General features: G+C 35.7%; 1 protein-coding gene across 2 annotated transcripts; it reads left to right on the plus strand.

Annotated features, from left to right (window-relative positions):
• Positions 1-2,397: 2,397 nt before the first annotated feature.
• On the plus strand, positions 2,398-21,570 carry cry3a (cryptochrome circadian regulator 3a). Of its 2 annotated transcripts, XM_083553551.1 has the most exons (14): positions 2,398-2,588; positions 4,495-4,666; positions 9,458-9,566; positions 9,693-9,835; positions 10,101-10,285; positions 11,275-11,363; positions 11,535-11,675; positions 11,870-12,181; positions 16,329-16,480; positions 18,444-18,646; positions 18,974-19,066; positions 19,182-19,298; positions 20,859-21,016; positions 21,107-21,570. In XM_083553551.1, exons 2-14 carry the CDS (start codon positions 4,509-4,511, stop codon positions 21,113-21,115), a joined length of 1,869 nt encoding a protein of 622 aa, XP_083409677.1. In that variant the 5' UTR covers positions 2,398-2,588; positions 4,495-4,508; the 3' UTR covers positions 21,116-21,570. The 2 variants fall into 2 exon arrangements, with proteins under 2 accessions (XP_083409677.1, XP_083409678.1); XM_083553552.1 differs by lacking the exon at positions 19,182-19,298.
• The last annotated feature ends 1,945 nt before the right edge of the window (positions 21,571-23,515 follow it).

Consider the following 23,515-nt stretch of genomic DNA (forward strand, 5'->3'; position numbering starts at 1 on the left):
TTTTTTAACAAAATCTGAATCTTGGTTACTGAGGTTAATTTAGGCATAGGCAAATCAGTTATTAATAACAGTTAACATGTGCATGAGTGCGTGTTTTAAAATGCAAAAATATTAACATTCTAAAAATATTCATTAAAGTTGGCCATTACAAGATACACTGTCACTTTCCTCACTGTGCAAGAAAACTTTAACACCTAAAAGTCTGATTCCCCACAATGACCTCAGAAAGCAGATGACTAATCCAGATGCAATCAAGTAGGTTGTGTCCACCTCTGCCTGTCTATTTTATCAATCATGTAATTGCTTGTGTCATCTTATGATCTGTAATAAATACTGTTTAGCTCATGGGTTTCAAACAAGCATAGCAGCAGGAACTCCCACACAGGATCACTGGTCCAGTCTGACTGTGTAGGCAGAAGTCCAATATCCTCCACAGATATGCTGTCCATTTTTACTGACCTACTTCATTTGCATCATGGGTAAAAAAAAGTAGTTTCCTGCTTGACAAAATGTAGGCTTAATCTTTCACACCCACTAATGCAGCTGTCTATGACATCCTACAATGTGATGATATGTTCTGATTGCACTATGCAGGTCATTTATTAAAACAGTGGGAGACACAAAGATATTTATGAAGCTTATGAGACTCAGAAGACATCTAAACTAATGTTTGAGGCTCTTTTGAATAACTCTGTAGCTAATCATGTTTGAATAGACATTAAACTGATATGTTAAATGTGAAACATGGAACACATTATAAGACATGGAAAATTATAAATGATTAGCAATAGCTCAATTAAGAAGCAATGTACTCTCTAAATGAAGAAATATGAAAAAAAAAAAATGGAAAGCACAAATTGCTTTAACACACACTTTCAAAAAATGCATTAGTGCCATGGATTAGCACTGAGTAGCACTTTCCTTGAAGTAAATAAATATATACTCAATAAAGGCAGAGGCAAACAGAAGTAATGCATGTATGTAAATATATATAAGGCTTTTATGATTTCTTCCTAACTACTAAATAATACAAATTTGATTAACATTTAGATATAAATCAATTTAAGATGTGAATTCCTAAATGTAAGTAGATGCATTCAAAATCAAATATATATAAATCATATAAAATGCGACATAAATCCAGGTATTTCTTTATTTTACAGGCAAACTTATTTATTAATGATAGAGAGCTGAGGCATTGTATTATGTTAATGTCCAATTGAACAGAAAGATGCCAGACAGTCCACCTACAGGTGTATTTGGTGGGGCATGGATGTAAAAAGGTGAACAAAGTGAACAGGGGGAGAATATGTACACAAACACACATGAGTTCAGGATCAAACCCCGGACCCTTGGAGTTGCTACCTGCTACACCACCCACTTGACCACTTCCGATGTAGTGCCACAATTGAATGCACTTGAAGTCCTCAGCCTGAAGATTAGCACCATCCAAATCAGTAAAAATGCAGTTATTGTTCACAAAGCCTCTATTTGGCTCAGTGATGTAGTTAATAGAATAGCTATTTACACAACTCACAAAGTGGCTTGCAACAACAACAACAACAACAACAACTTTAGCTAGTTTTTGATTTTTGAAATGTGCATGTATTTTACAATATTTACATAAAAATTATAACTACAAAAGTTATTTTTCAAAGAACTACCACTTGAGACTAAAATTGCAAAAATACATGAAAAGAAGATGAATTTGAAACAGAAAACCAACAAATAAGCAAAAATAATACATTTGTAATTTAGAATATTTTAATTGTTATTATTATTATTATATATTATTATTATTATATGTTTATATATTGTTTACAAATTTAGTGCAATGTGTCTGCTTTTCTCTATACCACAAAATAGGTTAAATTAAAAGACAACGTTAAAAATATATGAAGGAATGAAAGAATGAATGTGCGAATTATGTTTTGATGAATGAATGAATGAATGAATGAATAAATGAACGAATGATGATTTGATAGACAAACGAATGATGGTTTAATTGAATGCATGAATGAATATTGGTTTGAATAATGTATAAATGAATGAATAAATGTATTTCACATTCGCGAAACCTTGTTGATTATTACCCATTATTAATAAATTCATAATCGAACTCTTTATACAGTATTCAAGAAAAAGCCTAGGCTGTACATTAAATATAGAATGTTAATGAACATCAAAAAAAAAATTAACATGGACATCAAAAAGGTGTAAATGTAAAACTTAAAAAAATAATGTATTTTATAAATCAAATCATGCCGAATACATGGCCGATTCATGATTTCAGCGCATCAGCCATGTATAATTCAGCTCTATCGACCTGTAATACTCCACGCTTCTTAAACGTGAGGCTGACTGCGTCACGTGACTTGGTTTCGGCCAATCAAATGAGCCTCCGTCCTCACAGGGAAATCAACAGAGGGAGAATCTCCGCTGCCGAACACAAGACGCAGCAAAACACTGTGTACGACCCAGTTAGTGCGCAGCTGCAAGGGGCACGAACGTCGACGTTTCGAGCTAGGCTTCCCAAAATATCGAGGGAAGCGATGTTTTTTTCTTCAGGATTGACATAACATTTAAAGGTATTGTGCACGTCGTTCCCCCCCCTAATTATACTACGTGCTAAAATTGCATGAACGACAAGCGCGTTGTCGGAGTTACATAACTCGCGCGGCGGTGACCCAATTTCTCTTCTGTCTCTGTCTCAAAGTTTTTCACTAATGGCTGGCGAATAATGTCTAAACGTATTATTACTGAACAGTCATAGCGTTCCTGGTGACGTTTTGTTACATTTTGACCATTCAGTAGGTGTGTGAATTTGTGTTTTTTGTAAGAGTCTGTTCAGTTTCACCCAGTTTGCGTTGACCTAATTTCCACTCCATAAGATGTTACGCGCATTGAGATCCTGAGTCATCACATCATTTCCATATCCGCATACTATCCATAAAGACAGGAAACGATTAACAGGAGACAGGCACTTCCATATATATTTTTTTTAATCTGTCTTACTTAGATGTTGTATAAGATGTTGTGTAAGGTGCAATGACAGTCTAAGAACGTAAAACATGGTTTTGAGACTCCTATTATTATGTCTGATACTGTTGAATGCTCCAAGTTATTATATTAGGTCTAATACTCAAACTCATTATATTATGTCTCATACTCAGGGAACATGGAGAGCAATCTGAAGGAACGAGAATAGGGCAAATTATGTTTTAATATACTGTTCGATCCTCCATGCAGACATTAGGGAGATTGATGAAATACAGATGTTGACATGCAGAGACTAACAATGTTCTTGTAGTTTGTTTTTAACAAATGTATCCATATCAAAATACCTTTTATTGGTTCATTGATTAAAGCAAATGTCTGCATCTGTAAAGACTTCTTCTTGCTTCTAATTAAAGTAACCACTGCATTCACGCTTTTCTCAGACAAGTTGCTTAGAGTTATAAAAGCCAGGCTTTGTTGTAGTGTAACAGTGTTAGAGCACATGTTTCCAAACTTGGTTCTTAAATACACTCTGTTCTGTACATCTTCATAATTTCTATGCTCCAACACACCCACTTTACAGTTGAGCAACTGTAGCACAAGAATATCATTGTGTAAACATGCTTAAAGTACTGTTTATGCACATGGCATTAAGTTTGAAACTAGAAACGACTTTAAATCAGGAATGGCTGATATGTGACTGTTTAAATGGGTAAGGTATGTTAGCAAGAAAAAAATGGACAGGACTGGGAGGACTCCAAGATCAGGGTTAGTGGGAACCTTTGTGAGTTTAAATAGATGATCAGATATACTATAGCCTATATTATATATGTAATAATTATTAAATAGTTTCCGACAAGTGTTTGAAATCTCTGTTTCAAGCCCCTGCCAGCATGAACATTGATACTGTGTCAGCACTTTGAATCAGACTTCGATGCAGCCAAGACAAATGAATGTCACAGATTGAGATTTCTGGCACATAGCACAGATGGACAGGATATGTGCCAGAAGTTAAAGTAATCCCCATTCATTAAGGAAAAGAGTTTTTTAGCAAAGCATAAAACTACTCTGGGTTTAATGGCAGGCTTGGATAAACTTGGTAAGGTTTCATTTTACTACATGCACCTAATTTTCTTTTAAACCTCTTGTTTAAGTGGTAATGAAAAATTAATGTAATGTAAACTTGTTTTGTCCAATGTCTAATTTCAGTGTGATCTATTCTGGATTATCTATTATTTTTTGTATAATGTGTAATTATATGTGCATACATTTTAGTTTTCATTGTGTGTTATAAGAATTATTATATACATGCATTACATATTATGTACAAAATGCTTAATGTATAATATTCTAATAATTATTAATAATTATAATAATCTGTGATCATGGTGATATTTTTACTACATATCTGAATTTAGACTAATGGTATTGAGTTTAGCTTAATTAATTGATTTGCTAACAGGACTGTTTTTGTTCCTGTTTTTCCACCATGTAAAGCCAACACTCTCAATATGGCCCCAAATTCCATCCATTGGTTTCGGAAGGGCCTGCGTCTGCACGACAACCCTGCACTTCAGGAGGCATTGCGGGGTGCAGGCACCATCCGCTGTGTTTACTTCCTGGACCCCTGGTTTGCTGGGTCCTCCAACCTTGGGGTCAACAGGTGGAGGTGAGTACGTCTCCGGGTTTTATGTACAACATAGGGTTATGTTAGCTGGTAATTTGTTCTGAATGCTAATGCTAATTTGTTATGAACAAATTAGTATACAAATGCTAATGTGTTATGAATATACATTCATAAATGTTTCATTGTGTTATGACTATTTTATCATTTTCCAACTAATCTTAAATGATGAAAGTGTGATAAAGGAAATTAGGGCCTTTCTTTTTTTTTACTTTAACTTGAATGTGAGTAAACCACTCACCTAGTACACAGTATACCTGGATTTATAAGTGGTTTCATTTTCTAAATCAATTTATGGAATGCCTAATATACATATTGAGTAGACTATTGGCACCTGAGGCATTGCACATCACAGATCAGTTTATAATTTATTTATTAACCTACATTACTATGTTGTAAAGCTGTTCTTTATGTGGCGTACAACTAACAGTAGAAACTGTATATTCCTGCAGTATACCGATTCTGTAACATTATATACTTTAGATAATACTAGTATATTGCTTTCTTTCTCTGTGATTTCACCTAACTGCCTTCTGTTTTTCTTTTTCTTTGTGCATAGTAGAGCCAAGTAGAATGAGATACCTTCCTTAGACCTGATTCTGTCACACTAACTAATCATTTCCATGTGGTGTTATTTTAAACATGTAAAGCCACATGGCAATTAAACCAGACTGGAGATTATTGCTTTGCTAGTACGATTGCTGATTCTCATGAGAATGTAGGCCAACTAAGAGATTAGCAGATGCTGCAAGTGGAAAATCTTTGAATCAGTGATTCATCCCAAACTCAATGCAATCTGTCACAGATCATGTTATTACTCTTTGCTTATTTTCTTGAATGGAATGATTTAGTCTGCTTTAAACAGCAGTTTACCAGATAGTATCACATTAAAAGTAATGTACCTGTGAGAGCACTATGTCATAAGCTGCATATGTACTTGGTATCCCCAGTCTTGGTTAATGTTTTCAAAGAATTGTGTTGTATAAGTCTAATGTGCTGCAATATAAAAGCAAACATTCTATCAACCTATTAACACTCAGATAATCTAAAAAGGTAGGTCTTCATCATAATATGCAGGTGAGTCTCATTTAGGTGTTTTTTTTTATATATTTTTGCATTGTTTGTTGCAAGTCATTGTCACAAAAGTGTTAAGGTTGGAAGTATAAGGGTCTATTGTTTAAAATTGAGTGGAAAGAAAAATTTTACTTGTAATTACAAATGTAATTAATTGTATCTCTTGAGGGTTTACATTTTTTCTTGTCTCTCACACTAAGAAAATGCCACGTAACTTTTCTGTAAAGCATGATGTACACACTCACTGATTTTAAGTCTCATGTGCAGGTTTCATTCATGAAATTTATGTCATGTCTCATGGGCTAGGTAATAACCTATTTTTTCAGTGTTTTTACCACTTGTAGGTCTTAGTGGTGTATTGAATACATTTTGACCTACTTCTATTATATTTAAGGTGTATACGCAACAGGTTTTATATGAAAACAGTGAAAAACAATTTGCCATCCTTTATGTGTTCATTTTTGTTGCATGTCCAAAGTGTTCGAATGTGATGCCTCGATGTCACCTGAACAATACAGACCTACAAACATAACAAAACCTACAGACCAATCAGACAAGAATGCCTTTAATGTTAAAACATTATAGTCACAATTATTCTCTCCCGGTTTTTACTTTAGTGCTCATGAATTAGCTTCAATTACTTTAAAACCTCCTGTCACTCCCACTGTTGTCACACACAGTCACATGACCCAGAGAAATCAACGCCAGAAATGATCAATTGTTTTCCATTTCAAAGATACAGTTGTGTTCATAATAATAGCTGTGTGTTAAAAAAGCTCAAAATCCTTATAATAACTTTTTTCAATCTCTGGAATGCTATAAATAGGCCCAACACTGTAGTATGAGAAGCATCCCTATATCATGATGCTTGTGCCACCATGTTTCACTGTCTTCACAGTGTACTGTGGCTTGAATTCAGCATTTGGGGGTCATCTGACAAACCATCCCCGTTTGCATCCCCTTGACCCAAAAAGAACAATCTAGCTTTCATCAGTCCACAAAATATTTCTCTTTAGTCCAGTCAATGTGTTCTTTGGCAAATTGTAACTTCCTCAGCACGTGTCGTTATTTTTAACAGTGGGACATTGCGGGGGCTTCACATAGACGTCTTCTAATTGTTACAGTACTCACAGGTAACTTTAGACTTTCTTTGATCATCCTGGAGCTGATCATTGGCTGAGTCTTTGCCATTTTGGCTGTTCTTCGATCCATTTAAATGGTAGTTTTCCACTTTATTCCACGACTTTCTGGTTTTGGTTGAAACCATTTGAAAGCATTTTTCTATAATTGTAGCTGAGCAGCCTATCATTTTCTTTATATGTTTTCCCTCTTCTAATCAACTTTTTAATCAAAGTACGCTGTACTTCTGAACAATGTCTGGAATGACCCATTTTACTTCACAGTACAATATTTGCTGCCTTCGTTTTTAAATAGAGACACTTGTTTGACACTATATTTTTCACAGAATAATTTACCTCTCTAATTGAACTCCACACTGCTATTATTTATAACACACCCTTTTCAAATAATAATTAATTTACACAGAATCAGCAACATGCATGTCATTACTGTTGGGTCTGTTGGTTTTCTATTACTCTACTACACCTACTAGTAAAATGTTTGCCATGTAGAAATATAATTTCTGCCAAAAACAGTGATTGATCTGGTTAGTGATGTTGCACTGCTATTATTTTAAACACAACTGTATAAGGAGTTCTGTTGTAGTTAAAAGCAGGTCACTAGGCTAATTTTATGCCCTCCAGTGGCTGCAAGCTTGCGCATTTTTTATGTAGGCCAGGACAGTTATATAAGTCATGTATGACTTAGTGAACCATTGAAAAATGTTTCAAACAACCCATTCAGAGGATGCACACTGTAGGTCAAACTATAGCATGAGTTTATATAATAACGTAGCAATATTTCAAATATTCAAATATCAATTTTAATTCAAGTTTAAGCATTTGGATGATTCATTGTATTTCCTAACATTCACTGATTCTGCTAATAGTAAGGCATGCTTTTATGAATGAAACTCAGAAAAATGGTGCAGTTGAGTCTCTATATGGGAGTTTTATAATGGAAATGTGCCAGGGTGGGGACAGTTTTCTATGTGGAGCATGGGGAGCTTTGCTGTCTAGACCCTAATCACGGCTTTGCCAGCAGACTGTCTGACTTTGGGCTCAGTCTGTACATTTCAACCAGAACACAGACACAGGTGGGAGGTTAACCAGGCCAGGGGCATGTTCTAAACACCAAACTAATGATTTAGAGTACATATGCTGTTTATTTCCTGAAAATGAAGTCCAGAATAATTGTAACATAGTCTTATAGTATTTAAAAAATAATAATAATAATTTATTTGTTTTCTTAAAAATAATCCCTATTGCCATTGGTTTATCACTTTGCTTTTTGTGTTGGTTTCACAGTTAAAACTTGAAAATAAACAAAAGGTTTGATTATTATTTTGAAATAATTAAAACAAAAAAAGTAAAGTTGACTGTGTTAACTGCTTTGTATAAAGTTTAGGTTTGTCTCATGCTTACTTTCTTCTGTTGGAACATGTGTTCAGATGACATGACCGATTAAATTTACAATGGATCATAAGGTTTTACACACTTGTGGAGTCAGTTCAAGTGCACTTTTTATTAAAGCAGAAAGGGGACATACTAAATATTCAGAATTAAAAATTCTGTTAAATATTTACAAGTTTATTAAATTTATTTTCAATAAAGTAATAAAACATTTTTGTAAATTAGAAAAGAATGCAAAATAGAAGCCTGTTGACTGGTGATGTCAGACTGTACTCTTCTGATCCTTTACATGAGCTCCCCAGTCCAAAGTGTAAACAAACATTTGCTTCAACCAAAAATACCTTTAAACCTCTTCAGATCCAGATGGGCAGTGTGTGAGCAAAGCTGCGAATAGAAACTCCTGGCAGCACTAGGATAAGACCACAGCTTACTAAGAATGGCGGCTGTATATAGAAAAGCTTTAGGATTTAAATCCTGCAAAGGAACAGTGTTGCACGTGCAGTCAGGTTTAGAAATGCCCTGAATAGTCTGCATGTCTGCATCTTTCCCCAACTTCTTTGTTTGCCATTTACAGGCAGTGCATTTATTGAACACTGGAGGGTAGTGCAGTAACAAGATAAATTCATGTCTACTAAGCATGTAACTGAAGCTGAATAAGGACTGGTAGTGTGACTGAGTACACGCAAAATTATTTTATGGAGGTTTTTTAAACGTGTGTATATATTTTGTACATATCAGAGGTGTCAAAATCAACTGGCTGAGCCAGTTACTGGTCTAAATTGATTGGTAATAAGCTAATCATTAAAATGGTTGATGAACACCTCAGATATTACAATTCTAAAAAAAATAAAATAAATAGAACCACAACGATCAAAAACTTTTAGTGCATGTGCTAGTAGTTGAGAACATTTATGATAGCGATCAAAGTTGTTTAACAAATGCATTTTTTATTAAATCACATTTTATTAGCTGCCATTTACTATTGTAATAAATAGGATAAAGCAATCAAAGAAAGATAGATGGGTAGAAGGGTATCCTAATAATTTTTTTCCTAATTGTTTACTGAATTACTGAAATAGTCTGTAACTTGTTTTATCACTGCAAGTATTTATTCACAACAGTAAAGAATTTGTAACAGGCCAAGCTCTGTTTCTTTTTTATTTATTTATAGATTTCTCCTTCAGTGCCTAGACGATCTTGACTCCAGTCTCCGGAAGCTCAATTCACGCCTTTTTGTTATCCGAGGTCAACCAGCCAACGTTTTCCCACGACTATTTAAGGTGAAATTTGTTATATTTACCAGCCACCTCATATTCTTAAGAAACTACTCTTGAGCAATTTTTGCAGGCCAGGTGAAAATCAGAATTTTCTTATAAGCTTTTTGTCTTTGCTTTTTGCACCTTCAGGAGTGGGAAATATCCAGGTTGACCTTTGAGTATGACTCAGAACCTTTTGGGAAGGAGCGAGATGCTGCCATTAAGAAGCTTGCAATGGAGGCAGGGGTGGAAGTCATTGTCAAGATCTCACACACGCTGTACAATCTGGACAAGTATGAACTTTTTTTTAATCCTTGTTATTAATATATTATTAACAATCAGTAGTATTAAGTAATACATTGATATATTCATTATATTAATATATTAATTCCTAATTATCCCTAACTAATAACATATTACTAAAATTCTGAATATAAACATAATTTTGATGGCTCTGTGGATGGGTTATAAGCTTTTATGTTGAATTGCACAAACTGAACAATATACCGCTTAGGTGCTTCCACTGCTTATTCACTTTTTCTATGTTTTTCATAACAGAATAATTGAGTTGAATGGCAGCCAGCCACCCCTCACTTACAAGCGTTTCCAAACTCTGATTAGCCGTATGGACCCACCAGAGATGCCAATGGAGACTCTGTCTAGCTCTCTTATGGGCTGCTGTGTCACACCTATATCTGAAGACCATGGGGACAAATATGGCGTGCCTTCTCTTGAAGAGCTGGGTGAGATTTATTTGAAAATTTCTTCTAACTTTTCTGCTGACTGAATGTTCTGATAACCAGTGAAAACAGCAGCGGGAATCAGAATCTTGCCATCTTTGCCATCTTTGCCATCTTGCAATCAGAACCATCTTTAGGGCACAGATATCTCTGCTTTAGTTGTTGAACTATCACCAGGTTGAAAGAACCAACTGTAGAGCTTCCACTGGAGATTAGACACCATTCCCTGGATTAATATATCTGCAGTACCATTGCAAAGCCCTGACAGATGAATTGAAGTGCTTAAGATGAAGAGAGTTGCTTTCACTGTTGTTGCACTGTTGGCTGATATACTGAATGTTAACATGGCAACATACAAGAACCCATAAAAAGGACCAGGACTAGTTGAAGACCAGATGGACCACATTCAGCTCCGGATGGTAGATGTACCTTACATATAATAAATAAAGATTTGATAAATGCTGAATAACCTTGCATAATCTCAAATATCTTTGTCAGTGCTGCTCTTTTAATATTATATATGTAGAAGGTTTAGTGGGATCACAGTTTTTTGTAAGGTGTGTTACACAAGATTTCACATTGTGATCTCAGATGATAAAGAAGGTATTTAAGCTTTCTCTTGAAAAGACTTGCAGGATGAGCTGAAAGTAGCAGAAACTGCAGTGACACAGAACAGTAAGCAATTAACCTTAACATAGAAGGTAAAGGTGCTTACTTTCCCTAGCTAATTTTGTGACTGTATTTATAGACACTTTACGAATTGAAGAAGTGAGGCTACCAGAAGAACCCTGTGAATCATGTTTGCATGTGTAAAATGCTTTGATATGTGATTAATCTGATGAAACCACCGGTGATATAGTCCAGTGAATGTCCATGTAGTGTTAAGAACTCTTATACTGTTTTTTTAGTACGTATAGGCTACACAACTGTATTTGTAAATAGGTGCTAAATATTTCATAATTATTCCATGCTAATCATCTCTTTTTTTATAGGGTTTGACACAGAAGGACTACCCTCTGCTGTGTGGCCAGGTGGGGAGACAGAAGCACTAACAAGGATTGAGAGACACCTAGAAAGAAAGGTACAATAGTTTGGTTATAAAGGAAAACCTTGACTTAAGCAGTAGAAACTGAACAGGAATTGTCCTACATGCAAAGTCCACTATTATGTTTATTATATAAGCAAAAAAAAGTTAAATATATTTCTCCAGTTTACGTTTCACTTTTTCTTTTTCTTTTTTTTTTCTTTTCAGGCTTGGGTAGCCAACTTTGAGAGACCAAGGATGAATGCCAACTCCCTGTTGGCCAGCCCTACAGGCCTGAGCCCTTACCTTCGCTTCGGCTGCCTCTCCTGTCGCCTCTTTTATTTCAAACTCACAGATCTTTACAGAAAGGTTGCTTTCTTTCTTCTTTTAAGTGTAGAAACTAACAGGATGAGAATATTTTATATTAAACATTAAGTATTTATTTTTCTTATTTGCTGTTTGAGGGAGTTATGAAGTTTGTTTTGAGCTTGCCTGTTAATGGAAACATGGAATATAGTTATGTTTTGGATTTAACTACATCAATCACTTATTTTTCCCTCAAGGTAAAGAAGACTAGTACCCCTCCCCTCTCCCTTTATGGCCAGCTGCTATGGCGAGAATTTTTTTACACCGCTGCTACTACCAACCCACGATTTGACAAGATGGAGGGCAACCCCATTTGTGTGCGCATTCCCTGGGATAAGAATCCAGAGGCACTGGCCAAATGGGCTGAGGCTAAAACTGGTTTCCCATGGATTGATGCAATCATGACCCAGCTAAGACAGGAGGGCTGGATCCATCATCTGGCTCGTCATGCTGTGGCTTGCTTCCTTACCAGAGGAGACCTGTGGATCAGTTGGGAGGAGGGCATGAAGGTGCTTTGCACATTTAAAGAAAAAATTATTTATGCACTCAATGCTTATTAATGCAGTTATCCAGTCAGCCAATGATGTGGCAGCAGCACAGGGCATAAAATTTTACTGGTGCAGATTCACTTTATGTTCACAGCAATGGTCAGAATGGGGAAAAACTGATCTCTGTGATTTTGATTGTGGTATGGTTGTTGGTGATGGATAGGTTGGTTTTAGTAGTTCATAACAAGCTGGGATCTCCTAGGACTTTCACACACAATATTCTCTAATTTTTTTCCGCATTATTCTTTGCAAACTCCAGACACAAAGTCAGAGAGCACACTCAATAACTGAAACCACTGACATGTACATTGATCATTTTTTGGATTTTGCTGTTGCCACATGATTAGTGGATTATGTAACTGCATAAATGTGGAAAGTGGATGGTAAGTGTGTGCATGTGTGTGTGTGTGTGTGTGTGTGTGTGTGTGTGTGTGTGTGTGTGTGTGTGTGTGTGTGTGTGTGTATATATATATATATATATCAATTGTTGTATGGGGGGTTATATGAAAATATGAAATTTGAATAGGATTTTGAATTTTATCAGGATTGTTGTGCAGTGTTTTGCAATTTTTTTGTTTTGTTTGCATGGGTTTCTTCTAGTTACTCCTCTTTTCCCACCACCCGAAATATACTTATAGGTAAATTTCCTACGCCAAATTCCCCCTAGAGGTGAAATAGCATGTGTACATATATATTATATGTACGCATATAATATTATATATATATATATATATATATATATATATATATATATATATATATATATATATATATATATATATATATATATATATATATATATGGATCAATAACATGACGTGCTATCAAGTGTATATTCCAGCCTTGCATTCAAGGCCATTTCCTGGGATAGATTCTGGATCAATTTTGTTTATAAATAATAGCTTTGGAAAATATTTATTTCTTGTTTCTTTTGCAATTAGTCAAGATTCTTGTTTTTCATTTCAGAATATAAATAGCAACGTTTTGGAGTTCCATGATCCCAAGTGTATCCCCTTTGAATCATTCCCATTTTTATTTTTCAAGAAGTTGAGGAGTCAATTTATAGATGTACACAATTTCTTAATTGCATTAAAAAATGTTATGCATGTTCCAGAGCACAGTAAATTCTCTACTTGTTAAAGGATTTAGTATCCTGGCAGCATAGGCCAAAATACCCCATTCAGGATACAGGGCCACTTGTCAGTCTCTATACCTTGGCAATGGGTGTAAAAATAGGATTACTGCATATGCATATGATTGCATGATGAAATAAGTAGTTGGTTTCTACTGATGTTTACCTCCAGCAGGACATGCAAAAAAAAAAAAGATGGTGTCATAGCTATGTTTTCAAAATAGACTCAACTAGTGTTCACTAGCACATATGAGTAAGGATTACAAACATTACAGTTCTACTACAGGAGATGTACATCATGAGAGATATGTAAGTGGATAGATAAAAATTGGTTTAAACTGACGTTTTTCTATTGGAAAAGACAATGCAAGTGTGTTGTTGGCCCCATTCTCACAGAAAAGAATATAGTTCCAGTTATTGTGCTCCATCTGCAAACCAGGTCTAGGAAATCAAATAATTTTTTTTTCACTAAACTTGGTAGAAACAAATTAGCCTTCTCCATGAGTAATGCAAATTGGTTTTGGTTGAGAGTGTTTTAAAGTTTTAAAGGAATTTGGTGCTCAACAGTTTGGTCATGTTTTAATTTTAACTAATTAAAGAGGCATGAGTAAAGAGTCTTGAACTTTTGACAGTTTTTGTTGGCCATTATTATGGCTAATCACTATTTGAATTGACACTCAGTGCACAGTGTCAGTGTTCGGAAATGGAGCCATGCTGTGGCTAAACTCATCAGCTAGCAGGCCTTTGACAAGCTGTTTCCAAGCTGTGGGGAGCACCATGTATAAAAATGATTTATGCTTGAGTGATTCTTATTCACAATTGACACCAAGATCATTTGAATGATTTTCATACTCAGTAGGGCATGATTTTAACTATGAGTGCTGTCTATTTTTGTTTGAGGTTTTGCACTGAATTAATGTTGGTTGACCTCATGGCTAATTTGCTATTGGGACTCAAGTTTCAAAGAAAACCGCATTGACTTTCAGAAATGTAAGGATATAGAATAGACGGTTGCGTGTACTACCTTGGCACAACAAAGTGGAGGACCATAAGTCCACATTGGATGAAAGGAATGGAAAGAGGACAAACATGATATAGAGGGGTCCATTTTATAGGTGATGCGGTGATGTCTTTGTTATTTGTGCTCAGCAGGGAATCGAACCTAATAATATCCATTAGTTCTAAAGGAAATCGCCCTAGTTATCCTCCAATTTTCATGGAACCATAGTTATATACATTACACATGTCTGTTCAACAAAATGTAAGATTTGTATTCATTAGTGATAATTAAGTAAAGATGAACGTTGTTTGCATATAATCATAGACGGTGTTCCATCCCACCTGCCATCACCTCCAGACGCCACTATGCATGCGAATACTTTCTGCCAGGGGTTCGATGTACAAGGTCAAGAAGAGTGACGACAGGGGACAGCCCTGTCGGCAGCCTTTTTGGATGGAGAATACATTTGATAGTGAACCATTTGTATTAACCACAGATGATGGGCTTGAGTAAAGAAGTGTCACTAGTCTGATGTAGTTAGAGCCCAAATTTAATTTGTCCAGCAGTTAAAATAAAAACCTTCTCTGCGTCCAAACATATTATAGCAGGTCACCATGTACAGTCAAATGGTGTATTATATTCAACAGACAGAAGCAGGATTTAATTAATCCAGTTTAGTCAGGTTAATGACCTCTCCATGTGATTAGCTAAGGCTTTGGCCACAATTTTAAAGTTTACGTTAAGTAAACAGATAGGATGATACAAGGCACAGTCCTTTTTTGAGGATCAAACTAATAGAAGCAGTCCTCCAGGAATCAGGCATAAGACTGTCAACTACTGGCATGAATATAGGGGACAGCACATGCCAATTTTTTCTTTTTATAAAATTCCAAAAGGGAAACCATCCAGCCCTGGTGGCCTCCCACTAGGCATAGATTGAATATCTGCAAAGATTTATTCTTTTGTTAGAGGGGTATAATGAAAGGCCTGGTCCTCATCTTAGAATGAAGGTACGGGCATCTTATGCAAAAAAGTGGCAGGGTCTTGGGGTGTGCAAGAGGAGGTCTACAGATTCTCATAGAAATCTTTCAAATTGGAATAAATTTTAGCTGGATCATTTGAAATTATTCCCTCAGCAGTTTTAATGGCCCTGATAAAAATAAATTTTGTGGCCATTCAAGATGGCCATAGCTGCATCCCATTTGGTGGCACTGTTTCCTGGACAGAACTCACTGTCCTGCCAGTACTTGGATATATTTTCTTTAAGAAAAAGGCAGAAAGAGTTGTCATTAAGGAGAGAACTATTACATTTCTATTAAGAAGATTTTAGGTTTGAAAATTCTGTTAAATCTAAACACACAGGGCTATGATCTGGAAGAGCCATAGGTCCAATTTCACTGGATCTTACTTAGTTAACGAATAGTTTAATCTGGAATAAGAATTATAGGGAGAAGAGTAAAATTTATAGTCCTTGACACCTGGATGTAGTTCTCTCCATATGCCGACTAAGCCTGAAGCATGACACATATTTAGCAGAATATGTAAAGAATTGGAGATTGATAGATCATGGATGATTTTGCGAAAGATGATCTGTCTAACCTACCATCCATGACACAATTAAAATCCTCATCCATAATCCCCAGACAATTACACTCATGATTTAACAATAGGACCATCTTTGATATAAAGTCATTTGGGGCATTCACATTTAAAACAGCAAGGAGTTTCCCCAAGATGTGACCATTGCTTGCCTTCAGGATCCTGTTCAGTCTGTTCCAAAATAAAAGGAAATTTTTTATGTAATTATAAATTAAAATAGTACTTGGTAATGGATGCAGACTTGTACCTTACTGTAACTTATTAGTGCAGTTTTGTAATAGTCTCTATTTACTGAAATGTTTATTTGTTATTGGGTTTTATAACAAAAAATATCTTGTTTTATTTGGCTAGTCTGTAATGGATGCTGTGATCGACAGGTTTTCGAGGAGCTCCTGTTGGATGCAGACTGGAGTGTGAATGCAGGAAGCTGGATGTGGCTCTCCTGCAGCTCTTTCTTTCAGCAGTTCTTCCACTGCTACTGTCCAGTAGGGTTTGGTCGGCGCACTGACCCTAATGGGGACTTCATTAGGTTGGTAATGTTACCCTTTCACGGCTAGGTAGTAAGTAGCTATTCAGACCTGTCATTAGTGATGAATCAAACTAAAAATTACTTATTGCTGTTGGAAAAAAAATCCTTGTTTTAGAAATATAAAGAAAAAAATTATATTAGAAAAAAATTAGAACAGCTGTTTTTGGAAAAAGGAAAAAGGTTTTTTTTTTTTTTTTATTGAGATTGTTATAGGGCATATAGAACTCAAGCTTTTTAAACAGTCTGCTGCTTTACCTTCTGTATAGTTAAATACTTTTAGGTGAAAGTTTAATGTAGAAATGTCTTGTCTTGTAACTTTACTATCATGGCTTCTTACATTTGATAACATTATGTTCAAATTATAATTTTTTTCAGCAAGTGTATTGTCATTAACATAATATTTTAAAAGTCTGCTTGTGATATGTTTATTTGTTGTCTTCTCTGGGATTGGGTGAAAAGTTCAGTTTTTTCTTTCCCCTTTGTAAATAGTGGTTGATTGCTTTTAAGACAAAAGCCATTCTTAGCCAAAGCATTTGGAAGCCTGTTGGCTGTGATTCAGGTTGAAGCTTCACGCTTTTTCTCTGGGCAATACAGTAGCCTGTTCTTTAGCTCGGTAGCATCTCGTTTCATCAAAAGCGATTTTAACCGCTTGGTAAGGAAATACTAAGCCTGGCCTGCATTTAATACATGGAGAGTTCCAATGCATTTCCCAGTGGGTATGTTGGGAGGTGGGGTCCAAAGCCTAGGATAACAATACTTCTATTTAGCTTTGGGCAACTCCTCTTTAACAGACTCTTTATGAAATGTTTTATGGAGTTCTTGGTGTTAAATGCAGCCCTGCCTGTGCAAGAGAGCAGTAACAGTTTAATGTTTGTTTGTGAAGTTGCTTATGATGAGATTCCTTCATTTGTTTGAACAGCAAAGTACAACAATATTTGTATGTATTCAGGTTAATGTAGGCACTTCCTGCAGAAGGACAATGTAAATATTCTTGGTTCTGTTTATTTCTGTCACTTGTCCAGGCAGAATTTGAATGTTCCTGGCGAAAGGTTTGTGGTCTCTTTTGGCAAAACGAGGGGGCACCCAGCAGCTGAGGACAGTATACTGTGTTGCTCGTTTGACAGCTAGCAAGTTTCTCTGCCTTGGCTTGGGATCACTGTTGTCTCAAAAGCGATCAGTAGCAGTGCGAGGGGCAGGGAGTGAACCTGAACCTCTTACTTAACCCTGAGTTTCAGTTGGGCAGAGTGGGAGGGTTAGGAGCGGGGAGGTGATTGATTGGATGGATCTGGCGGACTCTAAGAGGGTGGGAAGGGTTGGACACTGCCTCTGCTTTCTAACGCGTGTTATAGTAGGAATCTCCGTAGTGTCTCAGCACAGGCAGAAACTGTTGGTTTTTACTGCGTCCGCCTGTCCGCAAGCATTGTGGTGACATCGACCACCTTCTGTCCAGGCTCTGGTAAGGTGGAACTAGTAGGTAGGTGGCCTTTCTCTGTCCTGGGACCAGAAGAAAATCCATTCAGCCACACGTTCTGAATTCAAATAGGGCTTTTTGTGCTCTGATCTCTTGGCTGGTTCTTTATAGTGGCGTGGTGACGTGCTTAAGTATCATAACATGACGAAGATCATCTGTAACTAAGCTACACTGTGAGAAAAAATCTTAAAGCAACAGCATTTGACTTAATTGTTAAAAACCAGCACTTTCATTATTATTTCAGAACAAACATGTATTTATCTTTAGTTTTAAAAGACAATTGTGAGTTTAATTATTTTTATTTTCTCCATCAGTTTCTGTGTAGAGATGAATTCTGTGATATATGAAGCACTTGATTAGAGAAAAGCTTGTGATATTGCATATTGATACTGAAGCTATATTTGCTGTAATGGGAATCTGACCACCACCACACACAGCCCTTCCTGTATCTATGATGAGACTCTGCGGTTTAATCTCTCTTTGTCCTTCCAGACGCTATTTACCTGTTCTTCGAGGTTTTCCGGCCAAGTATATCTACGATCCATGGAACGCCCCAGATGCAGTACAGACTGCAGCAAAGTGCATCATTGGAGTCCATTATCCGAAGCCCATGGTGAACCATGCAGAGGCCAGTCGCCTTAACATTGAGAGGATGAAACAGATCTACCAGCAACTTTCCCGATATAGAGGACTAGGCAAGTTTTTGGACAAAAAGCTCTGTCTAGGTGGTTGGTTTTAATTATGTACGTTCAATAAAGGATTTTTTATGCACAAAAGACACTAGATTCTGAGTTGACCACATTGCCCAGTGCAAACAGTTGTAATCCATGCTGCTTTTTACTTTGCTTTTCTTTTTCTTTTTTTCTTTTCTCAAGCATTTGTAAGCATTTAGTTTTTTCCATTTGACACTGCTTTTAGTGTACTTCTGTGTATTAGACCCTTTGACTGATCAACATTGTTTATTATTATTATTGCCCTTCAGTTTCATAATAAACATCATGAAATGTTCTTCATTTATGCAGGACTTCTGGCCTCAGTGCCATCCACACACAATGGGAATGGGAACGGGATGGCATACTCTCCAGGAGAACAACAGTCTGGTACAAACACACCAGGTGACAATCAACAGTCCTCGTTTTCCTTGAAGTTCCCACCATAAAATGGGCAGTTTTTAACTTGGTGATTTCCACCGGCTCTTGAATAAGTAACTTGTAACTTGCACTTTGATAGCACCAGTCATGCCAGGTACTTCGGCAAATAATGGAAACCGAAGTGGAAGTATTCTACTAAACTTTGAGGGTGAGGAACACCAGGGACCAAGCAGAATGCAGCAGCAACAAAAGCTAGGTGAGACTGAAACTATGAACTGTGTTTCAGGGGAGATGGCTTGTTATGGTAAACACGTGATTTCAACTAAATAGTATTATAATGGGACAGTACACTCACTCAGCACTTTATTAGGATTACTATAGTAATTCTGAGTATCAAGTATTGAGTATAAAAACACCTACACGTTTTAATGGATGAGATTCCACAAGGGTTTTGGTTTGTTTTTAAATGTATTGGAAATGAGTTTATTAGAGTGACAGCGCATGTAGGACGTTTTGAATACAAGGTGAGGGAGGTGACATTGAGATGGTTTGGAGATGTGCAGAGGAGGGACATGGGGTATATTGGTAGGAGAATGCTGAGAATGGAGCCACCAGGAAGGAGGAAAAGAGGAAGACCAAAGAGGAGGTTTATGGATGTGGTGAGGGAAGACATGCAGGTGGTTGGGTTGAAAGAGGCAGATGTAGAGGACAGGGGGGTAAGGAGACGGATGATCCGCTGTGGCGACCCCTAATGGGAGCAGCCTAAAGAAGAAGAAGAAGAAGAAGAAAAAGTGGAAGTTTTTTAATCCTTCTGGTCAATGTTTGATTTTTTAGGTGTACTTTTATGCTGCAAATCTTCCATTCTACCACAAGGTGTCCTACTGAAATGAAGAACATTGACTTCATTGTCATGTTTATGGAACCAGTTGAAGAAGCTTTTGCTTTGTGACATGGTGCATTATCATGCTGGATATAACCTTTAAATGATGGGTGAATCATGGCCATATTGCAATGTAGCATCAATAATAATAGTAATAATAATTATTATTATTATTAATAATAATCAATAATTAAGTGGGCTGTGGCATTCAAACGATTGTTGATTGGTATGAACGGGCCCCAGTTAAGTGTGGCAGGCAAACGGCCCCACAAGCCTGGACTGTGGGCAGGTCAGGTTAATGGATTCATAAATATTGAAAGTCAAAAGTTTGTATCTGATCACCATCACTGTATACCTCAACATTGTTTTTCTGTTATAAATGGGCATTCGGTGCCACCCAGATGAGGATGGGTTCCCTCTTGAGTACATGATCAAAACTGTGTTTAAAAAGGATTACAATATACACTACACAATACCAAACCACCATAAGAGTGCACTGGGTAAAGATGACAAAACATATGAACAAACTATCATTAAAAAAGAAAAATGGGGGAAAACATAAACATAAACATGTAAAAGAAAGTAATAAGCAGAGAGAACGTGTTGCACATGTGCCTCTTACCTGAGGAAAAAGAAATTGTAATAATATTCGCAAAACAATTTTCAGCTGCACAGCGTACAGTTAAACAGTTAACTTTATTAAGTAACACGACAGGCTTCAATAAAGCCATTATATAAATCTTTTATTGTTTTAAATGTTGCATTAACACAGAATTCAGTTATTGTGATGTGGTTACAGGTGTGCAAATGGGGAGCATTTTACAGCTTCAAACGCACCCCAGCTTGTCAGATTTTAGGAAAAAAAAGCTGTTTTTGTTTCAAAACACAGCACACAACTTTTGATGTTTTCATCTGTGACCTTTTTTTCTGTTTCAGGACGTGCATTTCACACAGCAGGACGTGTCACATGTAAGAGGGAACGAGAGTCGGAAAGAGACACTGAAGGAGACGACACACTCTCCACTTCTCACAAGCTACAGCGACAAATAGCAATCACTACTGTGCATGGCGCCAATGGCAGCCAGCCCGATATGGTAAATAAACATGTCATCAGCTAATAAAACATATTAAATCAGCAAATCAGCTATAACTTCAACTAACCCTATTCTTCATTTGTTTTTCAGAAGAGCTAGATGGACATATCAAATTGAAGTAATCCTATAAGCAACCACTGACTTTAATATGAATGAATGAATATGTGTTAGAATACATACATACATATATGATGTCAACTTTTTTGCCATTTAATGCAGGTAAATACTTTTTTTCTAAGAAAATGAACTGCAACTGGCACTATAGTATTTTATATCAAAAAGAATATAAAAGGCAGCAAAACTGTAAAGCAGCCAGTGTATTTGAGTATTTATGTGCATTAATAAACGTCCTACTAACTCATTTGCCAGCTACAATTGATTGCAAAGGTTTGCATACCCTTACTTCTAAATGATAAAACCAATAAACAACATTTATTGTATTGCAATTAACAGTGAATCATTTCTACATAATAATTCAGAACATGATGTAAATATGTTATTGATGAAACAATCACAAACAAATGTATTTTTTAAAGAATATTTTTTCCACTCTATGATCATGTTGTGTCAATTCTTTCTATTTTTTAATTTTTCAACTTGGTGTCACCAAATGCACTTTTTTACTCTGTTCACCAGCTCTGTCGAGGTCAGTATTTTAAGTTTTAGGTTTTTTTTTTCTATTTTGCTGATTCTCAACTGCACCCAATTTCAGAGTCTACTGATACGTTTCATGTTGAAAAGAAGATTGAACAAAGTAAATCTGTCGAGCGATATTGAGGCACTACAATTAATCATTTTTTGGGTGGAAACTTTTTAAATTGCTTATAAAATCCCAACATAATTGCTGTAATGCCATGTTATAAAAGGCATTCAGTTGGACAGCCTGAAAAATTCTTCTGTACACAACATCCGATTAAATTTTTTTTACTCATAAAACAAGAGGGATGCAAACTTTTGCACTCAAATGTGTATTGAACAAACAATATCTGTCCCTGTTTTTTTTTTTTTTTTTTTTTTTTTTCATTTCTAAATGCACATTATAGTATATTTCATATTTGTAAGAGAGTCAGTACTTTTTAGTAATGGTAATTTTTTGAATTTTGTCTGTTTTTTTGAAGGCAGTGTTCAGAATTACAAAAACGTCAGGATGTTTGCCTGGTAAATAGTGTGATATTGTTAAAATTTGAAAAAAAACAACAGACATATTTTATTCTAAGTGCCCATTTCTTTTTAATTAGGATTTAACCAACATCAGATTATTATTGGTTGCTTCAAAGTACATAGTAACACAACTTGTAAATCTGATTTCTTCACAAATTATTATAAACATTTATGGGTTTTATTTTTATTTATTTATTTATCTACTTATTTATTTATTTATTTATTTATTTATTTTTCTTTTAAAATTAGACCACCTAGATCTGACCTCACAGCCAGCAAATGCCTAAAGCACAACAAAATGCCGTGTAAAGAATGGGAGTAACTGGAGGTGTTCACACCAGCTATTCATCGTAGTACAGATGCATACATATATAATATTTTAATTCCATATGTAAATGTAGTTATAGTTGTGCATATACTCTCCACCCTTTTTTTGCATTGAGAAAATATATTATTGTAAATCAACTCTACTTGAACATATGTGGAGGCAGTTCAAAGGTATGTTTATTTTCCTCCTGCTAATAGTTTATTTGGTTCTCAAATATACCTGAGCCAAATCTTTTTTCTTATTTTTTTCAATCAATTAACTGGCTAAGTGTTTAATTTTACACTGTAAGCTGTGATCCATTAAATTACAAATATGGACCATCCAATTCAGCAGCAGTATTTTTGTAATAGAGATTGTGAGATTTTTCTTTTTCTATTAATTTTGAAATATCACCCTACATTGAAAACACTGCATTGTATATAAAAGCTATTTCCAAAGCTATTTTTTTCTGCTCACACCAAAATAACAGAGTAGAAACCACAAAAAAATATGTTTATATACATAAACTGAGTAAAACATGAAAGCACTCAAGGTGCATAATTGGGCATTGTGTTTATCTGATCTATATATGTAATTGCTACTGAATATATATATATATATATATATATATATATTCATTCATTCATTCATTTTCTCCCGCTTATCCGTAATCCGGGTCGCGGGGGCAGCAGTCTAAGCAGGCCCCTGCCTTCGACTGCTGCCCAATCCTCACAGCACCGTCCCTTACGGTCCCTCCTGCAGGTGGTGAGCCCACAGGAAGTATATATATATATATATATATATATATATATATATATATATATATATATATATATATATATATATATATATATATATATATATATTTTTTTTTTCCCTAGTTAAATGATAATAACATCAGTCTTAAAGCTGTTACATCAATATAAACGTTTACAAAGTCACCAGTCCAGGTGCCCAGTAATAGTTCTTTGTCTGTAACTTGTAAATATAGGCCATAAACCTTATTCCTATATGTGCTGTGATTATGCAGT

This window comes from Silurus aristotelis (assembly GCF_946808225.1).
Source record: "Silurus aristotelis genome assembly, chromosome: 11".
NCBI lineage: Eukaryota > Metazoa > Chordata > Actinopteri > Siluriformes > Siluridae > Silurus > Silurus aristotelis.

Coding starts and splice junctions, on each gene's coding strand:
- cry3a (XM_083553551.1), top strand. CDS start 4,509: ATGGCCCCAAATTCCATCCATTGGTTTCGGAAGGGCCTGCGTCTGCAC. Junction 16,481..18,443: donor CCTAATGGGGACTTCATTAG/GTTGGTAATGTT, acceptor TTGTCCTTCCAG/ACGCTATTTACCTGTTCTTC. Junction 19,299..20,858: donor GCAGCAGCAACAAAAGCTAG/GTGAGACTGAAA, acceptor TTTCTGTTTCAG/GACGTGCATTTCACACAGCA.